Consider the following 19,528-nt stretch of genomic DNA (forward strand, 5'->3'; position numbering starts at 1 on the left):
TTCATTTCTGTCCTCTTTTTGACGTTATATTAGTCAGCTTTTCCTGGTAAAATGATGACACCCTCGTATTTTTATACGCCAATTTTATAGAATTTTCAAACTTCTCTTTGAAATAAAACGTATTCTGTTTATATTCGCAATAACTAAATTCCATCCTTCTGTCATTCCTCACATATCACCAAATAGTGGGTTTTTCCGCCGACTTTTTGTTTCGTAATTGGACCGATATATTTGCAAAAACTGGTAACTGCATAAATCGGGTCAATATTTCACTTAAGATTAGGCTAACTTATAAAACATAATTGCAGATATCTGCCATTAATACCAAGCAATTAATATTTTTTTTACTTGTTTTAAAAAAGGAATGAAGCCTACAACATTTAACAGCTGGATGGGACCAGTTTTTCGTGATTATCTCAGTTTCACTTATCATGCAGTTAGCAGCTTTCGCATCTGCGCTATTTATTTGAAGTCGTGACTGACCCACCCCCACAATTGATTTTGGCACAGAGATAAAACCACAGCTATTACAAGTCAGCCTACCAACCTACTTGATAGCACTGTTAGGTAATTTCCAAGAATGATTGCCTATCGAAGTTGCGGGGTCCAAACGATACATATCGAACTTTCGATAGTAAATCGATCATTACGCTACAGGGACAATTCCCTTTTTCCCCATAGCCAGGGTAAACTCTGCCAAGATCACGCAAGAATATCGGCAGAGTGTCGCATGCGTTAACTTTTCCCTGAAAACGATGTCGATGTATAGGTACTGAAACAAGTACACTTCGTCTCTTTGTCTGAGACGCCCTTCTCTTTTTATGGAAGACTTAACAGATTTCTACAGCTGCTCAGTAATCTCGGTGTAGACACTGGGGTCATCCGAAGACACGAACTCCATAGAATGGTTCACGAATTAATGGTCGAACCCTTCAGCTTTCAATGTCTTTTAAGATTGAAACCCGTCTGTAATAACTTCAGTACCAGGCAGTATGAGGTGTTTTATGAGACCCACTAAAGTGACCTTGTCTCGGGACAATACTCTGACAATAAAACACTTCCAGGACTCTCTTTCTATTCCACCGAATTCCCAAATGTGATCTATTTCACTTTTTGAATGTCGTCCTCTCTGGTTCTTTCGTCTAGCTATATGAGATTCCTCTATTTCTACAACTTTATTCGCTCCACCAATTGGTACACTATCATTTGTCACCACCACGTAACAGACTTCTCGGCAAAACCCGAAGTAGTCACACATGGTATTTGCAGATAATTCAGTTTCTGATGCTGTTGCTTGCAACGTGTAGTCTCGAATCCAGCACAATACAAGAATTACTCTAGTCTGAATGGATAACTTGGAAGAGTGGAACCACGTATTTTTCCAGATACTCATTCGTTTTCTGCACTCTCCACAATGAAATTGCAATGGTATTTCAGTATCGACACTCCTCTTACGAAGTTTTACAGACTTTGCAGCACCACAGTCAGCACAGTCCCTCCTTCCCTCGTCTGTTAGAACTGCATATTTGCGGCAAAAGTCAAACAACTCTCTATGCTGGATATAGGCTACATGGAATTAGAGTTTTCCATGTCAGAGAATCTGCAGAAGAAACGTCAGAAACACCAGACATTACACTTGCTATCGACAGAAACCGTCTGGGTTTCCCAATCAAGTCACAAATAATTAGGGTGGGAATGTAATGTAGACGAACTAAAGGAACGACAGAAAGCAGATAAAAACGACGATCACAAATAATTGATCATAAAACCCGCCATGAGACTCGCACGATTGATTTACTATCGCACGTTCGATATGTATCGTTTGGACCCTGCGACTTCGATAGGCAATCATTCTTGGAAATTACACACTGTTATGCCCTCTACCCTCATCTCTGAAAACTACTAAGTCAAAAGCGAGCAGAGACATGGACTAATGGAGGTGGACACACTGCCTCCCCTCACTCAAAAGGGTTGCAGGGGTTAGAATAAAAAATAATGGGGTGCTCACTGAGATGGAATTACAGTCCCCCCATCGGGCCCAACTCTGGCATCCACCTCCCTGCAGGTAAGCCCAAACAGCATCTCAGAGAAATACAATCAGTCAGTAATACTGTACACTGCACTGGAACTAATAAACGAAGCAGTCAGTCACAATGTAGGCTTGTAACGGGGTCCTTCAACGACCATTCCAGTCCTCTCTCTTGCCTTTCTTGGTGGACCAGACACGAGTCTAACTATTTTTGATACTACTAATCAATTAAAGGTGGAACTGATACATACTATTGATACATACAAATGGTCAGAGATCCCTGGATTATGTGGCCATAAAATTGAGTCACAGTCCCATGGAGGAGGAGGTGACACATGGCTTGAGCATGCCCTCTCGTATGATATTGCTGCTAAATATCTGCAATCAGGCATTTGCCACTCACTCTCATTTAGTCTATAAAGCCCTTATATGTGCACTAAAAGATTATTCTTAGCCTGACTTTGCTATTTATGTTTATCGTTTTGGACTACTCTCCGAACTGATGTAGCAATCTTTCTGACAACTTTTGCTGTGTTTTGGAGTTCAGTTCTGGTCAGCAATTCACTAAGTGAACTCTGTCATGACTGAAACTTCCTGGCAGATTAAAACTGTGTGCCTGACCGAGATTCGAACTCGGGACCTTTACCTTTCGCGCACACTCTGCTGCAGAGTGAAAATCTCATTCTGTCATGACTGATCACATGAAGCTACTTATTTGTTCCACCAGTCTCAGCAACATGGTTTGTGCAAGGAATCACTAACTCTGCTTCTACTTATGTCCAAATAGGACAGAAAAGCCTCTTTCTTTATCTAAGTTTAGTTTGTCTATGCAGTGGTAAGTGCTCGTGTAGCACATGTGACTGGATTCTCTGTTGCACCAAATCACTGTGGAACAGAGCTGTGCCATCTTGTGACTCCCGTATTTTATTGTATATATTGTTACTGCTTTTATATGTTAGCAAGCCGAGCAATGCTTTGTAATTATTGAATATATATGGGAATTGGATACATGCCCTAATCTGAGATATCCCTGGGATGTCTCAGGATGCGGATTTCATCTCATCATTATGACTTTACCCACTTTGCAAGTACGAAACTCGAAACTATAATAAATCATATAGTATATGAATGAAAAAGACTCCTTTGTTTTCGTTTTTGGTTTTTATTGGTTATAAGGTTTTTTTAAAAAAAATGCACTCAATATAACTACAAAACCTGAAAGGATGCAACATTTTTCGTTTTTTGGATACAGTGTGGTAAGAGTATGAACTGGTTGTCTGAACTACCAGTTCATGGAAGGCAACATACAGTTGAATATGGTAAGAATGCTTCAGTTGTGAATCAATTTCAAAGCATTTTAATGTCTGACCTTGAGTCTTCTTTATTGATACTCCAAATCAAACATTGATTCACCTAAACTTAATGAGTAGATATGTTGGGATCATAGGTCTTGGGGTATGAGAGAGATCTTTCCAGCTGCTGGATCTATGAAAGTAGCTTCAATTACATTATTTTGCATAGTTTTAGTTAACAAACAGATAGCATTATAAAGTTCTGGGTCATTGAGATTGCATAGTAGTAGTTTGATCAAAGGTCAATAAGTAGCAAATACAACTTCCTTTCCCTAATATGCAGGTTTTCTATTAGAACCACCTGCAAGGAAGAAGACAGATCAGCAAGAGTTGTGTATACAATTTTTATTTAAAATTACATATACAGAGAAACAATATGTGTGGGAGAAAAAATTTTTCTAATGGTTTAAAGGCCATGTTATCATAGTTAAATTGACTGTGAGAAAGAAAACAAAACCACACAATTTTACAGAATAGTACATTAGTTTCTTTCTTGAAGTCATTTTCAAAAGAAAAGCTGTACAATTTTGCTTAAAAAATAATTATATATGCATCTTAATGTCCATTGGAATGTTCATTAGAGTATTGTAAGAATTTGTAAAATGGTCAAGAACGTTTCAAGATCTTTGCCAACAATGTTTCCTCTTTGCACGTTAGTATTGATTTGATCATGCTGCCTATGAAATGGGCATATTGAATTTGTCCATTCATTGGAGTCTAACAAGACCACAACACAGTTTATATCAGACACTCAACATTTGAGGTGTTTTTCTTGTTGTGGGTTGATTGTAAGTGGGCTAGGCAGTCCCACATATTTGACTGCTGACTTTTTCTTCAACTGCAGAGGAGTGAGGCATATAAGAGAGCTTCTACATTTAAACAACTCACTACAAAATCACAAAACACAATTTCCATAGTTCATCTATATTCAAACAAGTTCTCAACTCACAACAACTGATAATTAACAAAGCTTTCCAGACAACACTTCAAAGCTCAACCAAAACCATAAATTCATACTTAGCCCAAAATAGCATAGTATAGAGTCTACATAACAACATTCATTTTTCTTTAGTGCTCAACCATTGGCATCAGCCTTCTTCTTTGGAGTCCACTGCACTCCTAAAGCATTACTGTGAAGTGTGAGTGGCCCCTCACTGGCCAGTCCAAATTAGTGCCCACTTTTTTCTTTCTCATATCTGCAAATAAATTCCAAAAAGCCTGAGCACATTATTTGTGCTGCTACTACTAATTACAGTCATGTTTTCCACACACACACACACACACACACACACACACACATTGTTTTCATTGATCTAGTAAAAGGAAAGTGACATGTTGCTATGCTGTATAGCAACATGTACCTCTACATATTCGAGAGTGCATAGGCTGCAACTGTACACTGACTACGCTATGACGGATCATACCTTACAGTGTTAACCATGTAGGTAGCAAGGAGAGTTTTGAATGGCATTGCACAAACTAGAAAATATACTAGCATGTATTCTGAAAACCATTAAATGAGTGTAAGCAAATGCATTTTACATTTATTAAATGTCAGTTATATCTGTGTGACCAGAATTAATCACTGATTGTTCAGTATTGTGTGACAAGTTCAGAATATATTTGCAAGCTAGTTCTGCAATAAAGTTTATAAGCACTGACATCATACTGTTGGTAAACTAGTTATTCACAAGAAGCACAGTTTATTTTAGTAATGTTACTGAAGTTTGTCAGTGATACAGTCAGAAATATATGACTAATAATTCATGTTACATGTACACAAACACTGTGAGCAAACAACACTTTCCATTCATTATTGAATGCAGTGCATGTCTGTAAAAATACTGTTCTTCAGTTCTTCACAATACTCAAATCACATTGTGATAAAACGTTAGTAGAGATGTTACCGCTTCTCACATAATGTATTTTACTTTATGATATGGCACTGTCCAGTTACTCATGCAAGTCCTGACACATGCTGACTTCCAGCTGCCATGTGACTGTGCTGGGAACAATGATCAGCTCTGTTGATGAAACCTCAAAGCAAATTATAAGCACCACCGTACTATTGAAATGTTCAAATATTGTATAAGGTGGTATGACAGTATGCTCACAAATATTATTTTGTGACTGATGCTGTTATCTGAGGTGAATTACTGTCCTTACTTAAACTGAACCTCATGTATTCTGCACAAGGATGGAGAAAATTGCAAATGGATAGCTTCCATTTTAACCCAGCTGTTTTTAATTAGGAAGCTGAGGGCATTTGCATTCTATTTGATCTTTTGGTGCACTTACCAGTAACTATCACATTATTTATTAATTTTTACATATTGGTATATTTTGAATGTGTTGTCCTAGGAAATGGAAAAAAATTGATAAATGTAGCAGAAAAACGGTATATAAATTACCAAGCCTCATTTGGAATGTTAGCCAAGACTTGCTTTCAGTAGGTTCCCGAAAACCATGTGGGGCGGCGGGTGGAATTATTGTAGAATATATGTATGTTTTGTTTGTTTTTCCCGGCCGATTAGCCATATGTGGGGCGGCGGGTAGAATTATTGTTTATATAAATGTTCCCATTATTTATTTAATGCTGTTGTTTGCCGTTCTCAACACTGGCTCTCTAACTACAATATTGGCAACCAGAAAGTGATTAGCAAAACGTGAAGCCTGTAATTAGAATTCCTAGTGCCCACTTCATCTTATTGCCATTTAAACTTACAAACTCACACCAAACCTCTATCAGTAACATAGGTGGAATGGAAGTAGTGGACACAGAAGGCTGCAGATTTCTAGGTATTCACCTAGATGAAAATCTAAGATGGGTAAACCATATCAAATTTTTATGCAATAAAATCAGCAGTTCATTACATCTAATCAGCCAGTTATCAAAAGTAGTCCCACATCAGACATTAAAAACAATTTATTATGAAACCATTTTTGCACAGATTAATTACGGGATAGAGATATGGGGTTGTGCTGCTGACATACATATGAACAGAATATTAACCCCACAGAAAAGAGCAATCAGAATTATCCATGGATTAGGGTATAGAGATTCATGCAGGGAAATCTTTGTTCATCATAAATACCTCACAGTCTACTCACTGTATCTTTACAAATTAATTATATTTTTTGTGACACATAAAAACAAAGCAACAAAGTGCTCTGATATGCATGCCTATAATACAAGAAATAAAGACTGCTACTACAGACAAAGAACAAAATTAAAAACAACAGACCATAGTCCATGCATTAGTGGTCAAATATGGTACAACAGATTACCAAGCTCTATAAGGTGCCACAAAGGGAACTAATTCAAAGTGAAGCTGAAATATTTCTTGATTGACAAGTGTTTATATTCTTTAAGTGAATATTAATATTAAACTAAAATAAATTATTGTATATATATATATATATATATATATATATATATATATATATATATATATATATATATATATATATATATATATAGTTGTGTAAAATCTGAATATTTGTAATAGGTACGATGTAACATCCAATATTGTGCCTTATTAGGTACAATGGTACATTTGTATCATGTATATGTAATCACATATGTATATATGACTGTACTAACTTGTAAAAAAATGCTATGACGTTTGCAAAAGACACCAGTTGGTGTCTCCATAAAAAAAAATACAATAAATAAATAAACTTATAGCTACAGCTTATAGCTCTGAGAAATTAGGAGATTGTCTGGGATTCATAATCAAAAACGATTCTCTCTAAAATGTTCACTATATTCTGAAAGTCACAGACCAAAAAAGAATCCACACAATCCAACTACCAGAGCAGTTCAGAGTCTAATGCGCTGATGCAACTATAACTGTTCAAATTAAAGGTTTAAGTGATTGCTCACCATAATTTGATGATAATGTTCATCAAACGCCACGCTAAATAATGGTAGAATGTCTGTCCCGCGGCGGCACGTGAAAATACGACATACGCCAACTGAAGATAGATCATTAAAGTCATCCCAGAATTAACACTTCACTCGAAAATGATTTCATGGTTACGCGTATCCCGAGTAACTTATTACGGGAGGCTGTTTATAGCAACGATACCGACGCGATGCGAATCCCGGCACACATGGTGCGCTAATCAGCATCTGTAGAGAACTGGGGCCTTTCTCTCGTGCAGCATTCTTATATATAAAGCCACAGTGTGGACGGCTAAGGGAACGCCTGATTGAATCTGCTCTCCCGACTAGCCGCTGGGCTAGTAATGCACCACTTTAAGTTATTGAATAAATCATCGCTTCCTTTGCTGATGGCCGATGAAGCTCTCAGTTTAAATGTGCATGCAGCACACATGTAAGTAATCATAATAAAAGTCTGACATGGCTAAGTCAAATATTTTGGGCGAGAGAATTAATTTAATTACACTACACGCAGTAGACGAGCTCTGAACTTGCCCTTTGGAGATACGCTATCACTATAGTTTTATAGTTATTCAATTGAAACTTCTCACATCTTTATGATTATAGAGGATCTCCCTTCTACTTAAATTTAAACATCCTAGCCTTATTTATTCGCTTACTTAATCTATCTTGCTTCCTAAATTTTTAAGACAAAAACCAGAAAATCATGAATTTCAACTAAAATTTTAATTTGTGAGATCCAGAATATTGTTTCTACTAAATTGTTATGAAAAAGGAATCTAAATATAAATTTTTAAGTTTCTAGTTCTTTTCTGTTGCGCCAATGATTTTTACAGAAAAACATCCAAATTTCTAAAATGGTTAAAGTTATTGAACTGATATTCAACACATATTGATTTAGTATTACTCCTGACATGCTAGAAACGTTTCACGTTATTTACTTGATTTTTAAAGTATTGCGCAACATTTATGACGTCAGAGCTAGTTACAGCGGATTGGCTGGCCCACAATGGAAAGACAGATGTGAATTTTATACGGCGTGAGTAGGCTGCTTCCCTACAACCAGTATCAGAGATGGGTTCTTTCCTCTACGTTGGTGAATAAGTAGTTTGACTACAGAATAAGGAACCAACCAGTATCTGGTCCAGTAACAAAAATTGCATTTAAATGGCTACACAGTTGGAATGTTTCATTTTGTGTCTTGTTTACCACAAGTAGCAACCAAACAGCTTGATAACACTGATTGCTCATAGATCAACCTATTGATTTATTTCTGTATATTTTGAACTTCATGTTTGATAGGAGATGGATTGGGAACAAAAAAAGTAATTGTTGTCCATGTTTGATGTGTTTTGTTGCCTTTGAAACATATTGCCTGACTTGGACCATGGAAAAACTGATCTACAAACTCATGACCATCCAGTGTCCCAGGAGACCATAATTAAACTGTGTAGGTAGCCTATGATGCATACATTTGCTTACATTACTTAACACAATGATGAAGCATGAGCCTAGTTGCTAAGGCATGTGAGAATAATTTTCTGGAAACTCAATTTTTGACTGAAATAATTTATAAACTAGCATGTTATTCTAAAGAAAGTACACATTTTTGGGAAAAAATTAGTAATACAAGATAATGACACTGTAATTATGAAAGGATAACTTTTTAGAATTTGAAAATTCTGTAATTGTAGTGATAATAATAATTTCGAGTAAAGAAATTATCTTAGTTACGTAAGTTTCAAGAAAGATAATATTTTCATCAGAATGAAGAAAATAAAATGTACCAACTATGAAAAAAATAATCATTAGCAGGATAAAATGTTCAAGAGCCTGTGGTTTTTGTGAAATCTTGAATATTTTTTAAAATAAAATGTTTGTACATATGCTACTTATACTGTTATTATCGGCAGCCTGAAATATGCACCACATAATAAAATCAAAAAAGAATATTATGTAAAGGATAGAGTCTATTCACCATACAGCAGAGATGCTGAGTCGCAGATAGACACAACAAAAAGCCTGTCTCAAAATAAGCTTTTGTCCTATAAGACCTTTGTCAAAAGTAGACAACACACACACACACACACACACACACACACACACACATACACACAAATGCAACTCACACACACATGACCACAGTCTCCGGCAGCTGAAGCCAGTCTTTCTGTTGTGCCTATTTGTGCTCAGTATCTCTGCTATTTGCTGAATAGCAACTATCCTTTTCATAATAATGTTATGTTCCATCCTGGATTTTCCAAAGTTAAGAAAGAAATGGCTTGGATAATAGTTTGCCGATTTCACATCTGCAAGTACAGTAAAGAGAGCAGAAAAGATAAATAATAGTATTTTCATACAAGATAAATAATTGTATTTTTGTTGGTGTTATACCAAATAAAGCTATTTTGCCTTGTTACATCTCAAAACAACAGAGAAGCACATAGGCCTAGGCCAAATTATCAGACCATCAAAATAAATCCAACAAAAAAAGAAGGGAAACAAACAATCAAGAATGCATTGCGTAATTTTCTGTTTTGTGAACATTCTCAATTCCCTTGATACTGCAATTCTTGCAGAGCCATGTTACTGAAACTAGCACTAAAAAACTTGATTAGTTTTTCAAAGTGGGATTCAGTTCAATAACTACATCTGAAATATAGTGGCTTTAAGTAACCTCTGCTATCAACACAAGATTTTTCACTTTATTTTTAAATATCTGTCTTGATCACACAAATTTTTACAATTCACTGTTATGAGTTTTGGCTACTGCCATCTTCAGATTAATGAATTTCAGATCTATTTAGATGAGCTACAGTCTACAAATCCTGTTGATATTATTTGTATTTCTGAACATCATTTAGGTAGTAAAATTGAAATGCTTAATATGGAAGGGTATACCCTAGCTTCAAAGTATTGTAGAAAAGGGATAGAGAAAGGAGGAGATGCCACTTACATTATAAAGGGTCACAATTATAAAAACATTGACATTCTTAAGTAATGTAGTGATCAGCATTTTGAAGCATGTGCCACACAAGTACAAACACACAAAAGAAAAATAATTATAGTCACAATATACAGGGCTCCAAATGGTAATTTCCATCTATTAGAGTCTCTTATCACTTCTTGTAATCTCATTCCCTTAGTACAGTTCCAACCAGGGTTGTGGGTACCAGCAGCACTGCTATTGAAAACATTTTCATAGATACCACCACACTAGCAAAATATAGTAGAAATCCAATATTTAATGGCCTTTCAGATCATGATTCTGTTGTGACTCGCCGATCTTTCAAAGTGCTGCCGTGCAGTTACGCGCGTCCTCTACATGCGGCGCGCTCTGCCAGCCATGCAGCAGCTGCGCCACCTGAGCGGCCAGGCAGCCAGCGGCCGCTACACTTGGACTCAGTGATGATTTGAATGTTACCGTGTACACATGTCTTACTTTGTCTGCTTGCTCTGTAACTTACATGTCTTGTGTCGTTTTTGAAATATATATGTTCAACTTGACATTATAACAGATGCCCAATTGCTTACATTTAATATAGTGGAGTCTGATTCAACTAATAACAGGAAGGGGGAAACTATATGAATAATAAATGAAACAGGAATTGAAGGTATAAAAAACTGTTTGAGGAATACAGACTGGAAAGATGTATACAGTTCACCTGGAATAAATGAAAAATATAACTGTTTCTCTAATACGGTCATAGGTCACACTGAAAACTACTGCCCTAAGAAAGTAATCAAAGCAAATAGATTAAATGATTCAAAAGCTTGGATTAAAAATGGAATAAAAATATCTTGCAAAACAAACAGAAGACTGTACTTAATGTCAAGGGAAAACAATGACTACAGAGCTAAATCACATTACAAATTATATTGTAAAATTCTAAGCCAAGTAATCAGAACCTCAAAATGTATTTATTTTCATGAAAAAATAAATGCTTCTAATAACAAGATAAAAACTATATGGAACATTGTAAAAAGTGAAACAGGAAAAACTAATCAGGCAAATGAGGAAATTATGTTAAATGTAAATAATGAGTTGATTAGAGATACCTCCAAAATTGCAGACACTTTCAACAACTTTTTCCTTTCAGTAGCAGACAACTTACATTTGCATAGTTCCTCAGAAGACAGCTTAAAATATTTTTAAAAATGCATTTCCACAGAAGTTTGACAAAATTCAACTATATCCTACCCCACCAAAAGAGATTTCTAGTATTATTAGCTCTCTTAAAAACAAATGTTCCAGTGGTTATGATGAAGCCAGCACTGCCATAATTAAATGTTGCTCCTCAGAACTTTGTGATACACTGAGTTATTTTTTTAATGAATCCCTCCACAGTGGTACTTTTCCAGATAGGCTTAAATATGCTATTGTCAAACCATTACACAAAAAAGGAGACAAGTCATCAGTGGAAAACTTCCATCCCATTTCAATATTGGCGGTATTCTCAAAAGTGTTTGAAAGGGTTATGTACAATAGACTTCATAAACACTTAGTACAGAAAGATATTTTCATTCACAATCAGTTTGGATTTTGGAAAGAATTGTCAACTGATCAAGCTATATTCACTTTTACAGATGATATATTAGAACCAATAAATCAAAAGTTATTACCACTTGGAATATTCTGTTATCTGGGTAAAGCTTTTGATTGTGTTAAGCATGATATCCTTATACAAAAGTTAAAATATTCTGGGATAACGGGAGTAGCAGGCTCATGATTCTCATCTTATCTTTTTTCTATTTGCAACAGATCTGAAGATGGCAGTAGGTGAAACCAATAATTGTGAATTGTAAAATGTGTTATCAAGATAGACCTTCACATATAAAAGTTCTAAAACATGATCATGGAATCATTTACAGACTTTATGTCTTCAACAGACACAATTTTTCAGACAATCTGAATATTCTTATAGTCTTATGTAACGTTTAAATGTGTCTGCATACAACCAAGAGTGTGCATCATATATTACATGTGTATTCATTTACATGCACAGTTTTAATGCTCATTTTATAAAACATGTACTTTTTTTCCAGTTCCATCTGCTCCAACAGAATTTCAAGCAACTTCGCTTTCTACATCCACTATCACAGTGACATGGCAAGCACCTCTATCAAAAGGAAGCACTATTAAAGGTAAAACACCAACTGTTAGCTTCCAGGCTAATGCAATCTTCCATCAAGTAAATAACTGTCAAGAACAGTGAAAGATGTGGAGAAAACATGTGTGGCTGTAAAATACAGAACAAGAAAGAAAAATAAAATTCAGGGGAGAGAGAGTAGCACAGTATCACAGAAGTTACTTTCCACTTAATAACTAATTAACATTTATAGAATTATATTTTGAAATGAAACTATTAATTCAAAATACAGAACTAAGTCTGTAAGAATGGTGATATACTTTGTCTCTGTAAGTATAGAATGTCAAAGAGATGGCAGTGCAAACTACCTGTAACTTCTCTCCAAAACTTATTGCTAAGCATTTATGACCCTCCGATAAAATTAAATAACACATTAAAGTATCTTGGACTAACCCTCAGGCATAAACTATTATGGAAATCCTACCTGCTAATTACCTAGCATAAAGCTTACAACACAATAAAACTACTAACAGGCCAAACATGTGTTGGCATCCCTCCGCCATTCTCCATATTCACCAACCAGACTCAAGCAAACCCATGATTTCAACTGTAATTTCCAGTCGTAATAAGTTGTCATGCCTATACTAACAGATACAACTAGCAATACATATGCAAACTAACCACATCCTCTAACATGCAATTCCAACTCCTCCCCACCCCCACCCCCCTCTTCCACACAGTTACATCCACCCTGACTTTTACCCTAATCCACTCTCTAACACTCATTTGTTAACACACTGTTTTCCATAAGTCCCATTATGAAGGACAACTTTCATGTACATAGGGGTCCAGAAAAATGTAGACAATCTTTGAGAGTCAATAATAATGTAACAAAGTGATGTACCTTTACAGTTCTTGCATTGGGGGAAGGTTATTTTATGTGTTCAAAGTGACTCCCATTAGCAGCCAAACAACATCAATGTCACTGAGCTGTTGACCAAACTATGGCTGTCAGTGTTGCTGGTATGATAGCTGCACAGGATTCCTCAATAGTTTGTCATAGGTTGTCCAGTGTAGCTGGCTTCTGTTGATAAACTTAATTTTTCCAGTGTCCCATAGATAGAAGTCATAGGTGTAAGATCTGGAGACTGCGGTAGATACCTATCCACTGTCCAGGAAGAGTTCTAGCCAAGTAGGCTCTGACATCTCTGGTAATCAGAAAGAAAAGTAAAATTCGGAGGAGAGAGTAGTGGAGTATCACTGAAGTTACTTTCTACTTAATAAATAACTGCCATATCCTGAATGGTGCGAAGTAGAATGTGTACATTCCAATATTGCTGCACGCTATGAACAAGTATGACCTGGGTCAAGAGATGGAGTGCTATGTGTGGTTTGAAGGCATGCTTTGTGAGGATGAACAGTTTGCAGGTATGTATCTGGTCTGACAAGGTGTAATTCAAATTGAGTGGTACTGTAAACTGCCACAACTGCATGGACTCAGCTCCTGAAAATCCTCACATTCACATTGACAAACGTTTTAATCTACTGTGTGTTAATTTGTGGTGTGGTGTGTCATTATGTGGTTTGACTGGTCCATTCTTCTTTGAAGATAATGTAACCAGCAAGGTGTATCTTCATAATCTGCAAATTTCCATTTTACCTGACATCCAAGAGGTGTTTGGAAATGAAAGTTTTTACCTACAACAAGTATGGATCCTAGGCCACTGTTAATACTCTGAAGTATCTGTGTAGAATAAATACTCTCCTGACCTTATTTGCACTGTTCCAGAAGATTGGCATAGGATAGTATTGAGTGAAAGTGTGCAAAGTGTGCTATTAATCCAGTGTGCAGGTTGTGAGGTCACCATTTCTGCATCTTGATCAATACAAGAGCAAACACATAGTTTGGGAGGTGTGACAATATGTGGTTAAATATCTCTGTGCTCAATAATTAATTTTATCCAAGTTAGGAAGAAGGGCAGCATTAGTCATAAATTTTTAATCTGTTTAATGCTGATTGATTTCAGCTACTGTGTAGCTATCTTAGTTTTAGGGTGGCTTGTTTTTAAGAATGCACCAGTGTTGCAGTCATTAATCAAGAGCCTCCAGGTGTGATCAGTCATGAAATCCTGGCCAGAGAATGTGTACTGATTTTTTCCGGTCATGCGTCAAAAGAATATTGAACATCAATCTGCATGTAGGGAATGCCATCTGAGATTAAGGCACTCATGAAAGTTATTTTGTTTGAAGTTCATGGCATGGTTTTGTTACTATGATTCAATAATAACCTTTGACGAAAGATCAGACAGAATCATAACTCTAATCATTAACTTGTCCACCACTTGTGTGTAAGTATACAAAGTTACAGTGACACCTGACCATTTATCCTGAGTGCTTCACTTTTTTTGTCCGGCAGTGTGCTTGTATCATAAGCAAATATTACAGTTTCTGACATCATGCAATGTCTTGGGTGAATCTGGAATACCATGATGTGTCCCCACTCCATATTTAGTTTTGTGCTTGTTCTTTAATTTGCTAATTTGACTGTTTGCTGTTAAGATAATACTTTGTCCATACAAGCTGAATGCCTCAGCAAGATCACAGAAAATAGCAGCAGAATAATGAAGTTTAATTCTACCATAACTGAGTTTGTGACCCCATCAGTTGCTTTCTCTTTACAGCAGCCTTTTTGAAAGGCAAATGAGATGCTGTTAACATGTAATTCTCAGATGTATAGTTTATTTTCTGCTGTACATTGCCTTTCCCAAAAATATTGAGAATGCAGACAAAAGGGACCTCAGCCAGTAATTAGAGATAATTTGTTTACTTTCATGGCTATACTGGTATTTCAGTCTTTCAGCAAATACACCTTCACTTATTGACTGGTTACAAAGGCAACTCAAGGGAAAGACTACCAAGTCAGCACAACATTTTGATGCTTTGGTTGATTTTTGTTATCTCTGGCAAAACTGATACAAGGTCTACCAATATAATTCAAACACATCTTACTTTTATGCGTCTTTTTTTGTCCTTGTACTTCCTTTATAGATACAGTTTGTTAATTTTAGTAGCCAATAATTTGAATTTAGTACCATGTTTTGCTGCTACTGCCATCGAGGAGCTGATTATCATTTGGCTTACTGAAATATTATTCTTAATGTCATTGCCCACGCTTCAGAATTAAATTTTTGTTTTCTTTGTTAACATAAGATACCTTGACTGCAGATGTTAGCCACACTTACTCTTGACTTCCACTGTAAGTGTCCCTGACCCACTGGAAACAAAACTAGGTTAATGTTGTTCTCAGAATATTTTAAGGAAAGAATTAAGTTTATCAGCTACTTTATATCCTTGATAAAGTTAGTCTCTTTGTGGGGCGACAGGTGGAATTATTGTATTAAATGGTAATGATCCTATTATTTATTTAATGCTGTTGTTTTTATGCTGTTTGCCGTTCTCAACACTGGCTCTCTAACTACAATATTGGCAACCAGGAAGTGATTAGCAAAATGTTAAGCCTGTAATTAGAATTCCTAGTGCCCACTTCATCTGAGAAATACATTTATAGCTACAGCTTATAGCTCTGAGGAATTAGGAGATTGTCTGGGATTCATAATCAAAAACCATTCTCTCTGAAATGGTCACTATATTCTGAAAGTCACAGACCAAAAAGTATCCACACAATCCAACTACCAAAGCAGTTCAGAGTCTAATGCGCTGATGCAACTATAACTGTTCAAATTAAATGTTTAAGTGAATGCTCGCCATAATTTGATGATAATGCTCATCAAACGCCACGCTAAATAATGGTAGAATGTCTGTCCCGCGGCAGCACGTGAAAATAAGACATACACAAACTGAAGATAGATCATTAAAGTCATCCTAGAATCAACACTTCACTCGAAAACGATTTCATGGTTATGCATATCCCGAGTAACTTATTACGGCATCCGAGGCTGTTTATAGCAACGATACCGACGCGACGCGACTCCTCGCACACGTGGTGCGCTAATCAGCGTCTGGAGAGAACTGGGGCCTTCCTTCCTTGTGCAGCATTCTTATATATAAAGCCACAGTGCGGACGGCTAAGGGAACGCCTGATCAAATCCACTCTCCCGACTAGCCGCTGGGCTAGTAATGCACCACTTTAAGTTATCGAATAAATCATCGTTTCCTTTGCTGATGGCCGATGAAGCACTCAATTTAAATGTGCAATCAGCACACAGGTAAGTAATCATAATTAAAGTCTGACGTGGCTAAGTCAAATATTTTGGGCGAGAGAATTCATTTAATTACACTACACGCAGTGGACAAGCTCTGAACTTGCCCTTTGGAGATACGCTATCGCTATAGTTTTATAGTTATTCAGCTGAAACTTCTCACATCTTCATGATTATAGCGGATCTCCCTTCTACTTAAATTCAAACATCCTAGCCTTATTTATTCGCTTACTTAATCTATCTTGCTTCCTAAATTTTTAAGACAAAAACCAGAAAATCATGAATTTCAACTAAAATTTTAATTTGTGAGATCCAGAATACTGTTTCTATTAAAATGCAAAAGTAATCTAAATATAAATTTTTAAGTTTCTAGCTCTATTTTGTTGTGCCAATGATTTTTACAGAAAAACGTCCAAATTTCGAAAAAGGTTAAAGTTATTGAACTGATATTCGACACATATTGATTTAGTATTACTCCTGACATGCTAGAAACATTTCAGGTTATTTACTTGATTTTTAAAGTATTGCGCAACATTTATGACATCAGAGCTAGTTGCAGCAGACTAGGCTGGCACACAATAGAAAGACTGATGTGAATTTTATAAGGCGTTAGTAGGTTGCTTCCCTACATCACCCTCTACTTTTTTTTTTTTTAATGTAAATGGAAGAAAAAAAATCAATTGCAAAAAGGGAAGCAAGAGTACAACTTAACTCCCTATGAAAATTAAAATTGAAATGTAAACATATAGAAATATTAAAATAAAACTTATTACTTACTTCAATTATTTAAATTGCTGGCATGTTCACTGCCTCTTAAGCAACATTATCACTCAAAATTTAAGCAAAATCAATGAAACACTTTGGCATACATATTGCCTTAGACAGACAAACACATAAAATATGTAAAATTATGAAAATCTTAAATCCATTAAATACATTTTTACATACACAAATTCAAAGAAAATAACACAGTTATTCATGATACATAAACAGATAATTATATCTTAGCAGTCCTTTCTAATCCTGAAAGAAAATTTCACAAATCATGACAATTTCATTTTTACACACGTGGTTGTAGCCGCTTTGGCTGGCGTTCTACACTTCCATTCACAAGGGTAGAGGAGGGGAAGTTACTATGGAGTGCGTCCTTCACGTTCACTCTAAATTACATGGGGAAAGGGGAGGGGTCACTGTGAGTTGTGTCCAAGTCACTCCACGCTTTCACGCAGCTACCAGGCTGCCATTATCTGGTTTGCCCTGTAGAACAAACAAAAAGAGTGCCTCAGACTCTGTTCACTTAATACCTAAGGGTGGGTCACAATGAAATGGGGGTATATACATTTTATCTTTCAATATGTTACTGGAACAAAGTTAACAGAACTTTTTCAATTTTACTCTCGCAGTTACTTAACTGTCATAAAATCGGTAAACAAATGGCTCAAAATGCTGTTAGTCACTTACTAGAGAAAATTTATGCCCAAGGCATACAATCATAAATCCTATTTAATCTCAATTTATTATTTCGAGGCCAGAACACTGAACCAATGCTCGATACATTCCTGACAAATCTGTATTTTATTTACTTAACTGACTCATCTTCGATTACCTTATTCTTAGAGATAGTATGAGTATATTTGATTAGTAGTTGTTTTCTCAGCCCTCATCCTCTTTGTACATGTGAGTAACTTGTGGTAATAATACAGTTCTGAGTGTTCAAAACACACTACGTTTAGTTGACTACTAAATCCACTTATTGGTCCTCTGCTGCTGTGTCTGTTCCACATCTGCAATTATGTACTTACTTCATCGAAGTGTATTTATGCTGAGCTATAAATAATGTTTCACGTCTGCCAATATGTTATTCAATTATGTTGCTAGTGTATGTACTTATTTAACACTTACTCTATTAACATTTAACGCATAGGATAGCACATTTATTTCATATCTATAGTGTATTGCAACTGATTAGTTTGCTCACGTGGCAATCCATTTCCATTTGATTGAATGCTGAACCCACAGGTAGTCTCTCTCGACCTACCATTAAAGTGCATTAAGTAATTATGGATGAGCGTAATGCTAAATTCCTTAAACCTATAGGACACCATGAGCTGCCCTGTCTCATCTAACATAAGGGTACCTATGGTCGCATTCACGCCTCCAACTCATAGCCTCAATACATGTAGGTGTGTCCTGTCACACACTACACCAAATAACGGCCAGCTCCAACCTTATAAATATTTCACGGACGTGTCCTTCATGTCTCAACCACAAACACTGTTCAATTCTATTACACTGCCATTTCTTGCTACACAAGGTGAGTTCATTCTTACAACTTATCTGCATATTTTTCATAACACTAAGCAATCTCTTTTACTATTAATTAGTTACTCTACAGCATACAATAGGTTTCACTGCCACTTCAGATCCTGCTTGTACATGAATTGTGTATATCTTTTTAAATTACTGTTGGTGGATCATTTCCAAAAAAAATAACAACTTTGTACTTATATTACCAGGGTTCTACACATACTTGTTACTCAAATACTTTTGTATCTTAATTACATCATATACTTCTCTGTTGTTTATGTCACTGTTAGGTTTGTCACATTAGGTATTTTCTTCACTAATCAGTGGATAGAATGGTTACAGAACTCATGGTTTGATAGCCATGACGAAAAATTTTTGTATTGCAAAGAAGGAGTCAAAACTTTGGTGGATAGGAAAGATGAAGAATGAGTGAGACCTGAAAAGGAAAGAAGATCCACACAGCTGGGACTGCACAGCTGCCACTCTATGTACAGGTTACAGAACAATCTCCTCCCTATAGAATTCATTAGTTTATTATTGGCTTGATAACCATAATGGAAAATTTAATGTGTTGGAAAGAACTGGTCAAAATTTTAGGTGGATAGAAAAGATGAAGAGAGAGT

The 19,528-nt window shown here is 36.0% G+C and overlaps 1 protein-coding gene across 1 annotated transcript in view; it reads left to right on the forward strand.

Moving 5' to 3' along the window:
- The first annotated feature begins 3,293 nt into the window (after positions 1 to 3,293).
- LOC124775445 (Down syndrome cell adhesion molecule-like protein Dscam2) overlaps positions 3,294 to 19,528 on the forward strand; it is a 91,994-nt gene continuing 75,759 nt past the window's right edge. The window contains exons 1-2 of the mRNA XM_047250278.1: positions 3,294 to 3,348; positions 12,335 to 12,433. Coding sequence (XP_047106234.1) covers positions 3,294 to 3,348; positions 12,335 to 12,433 — 154 coding nt within the window. The remainder of the gene's footprint in view (positions 3,349 to 12,334; positions 12,434 to 19,528) is intronic.

This window comes from Schistocerca piceifrons, chromosome 2 (assembly GCF_021461385.2).
Source record: "Schistocerca piceifrons isolate TAMUIC-IGC-003096 chromosome 2, iqSchPice1.1, whole genome shotgun sequence".
Lineage (NCBI taxonomy): Eukaryota > Metazoa > Arthropoda > Insecta > Orthoptera > Acrididae > Schistocerca > Schistocerca piceifrons.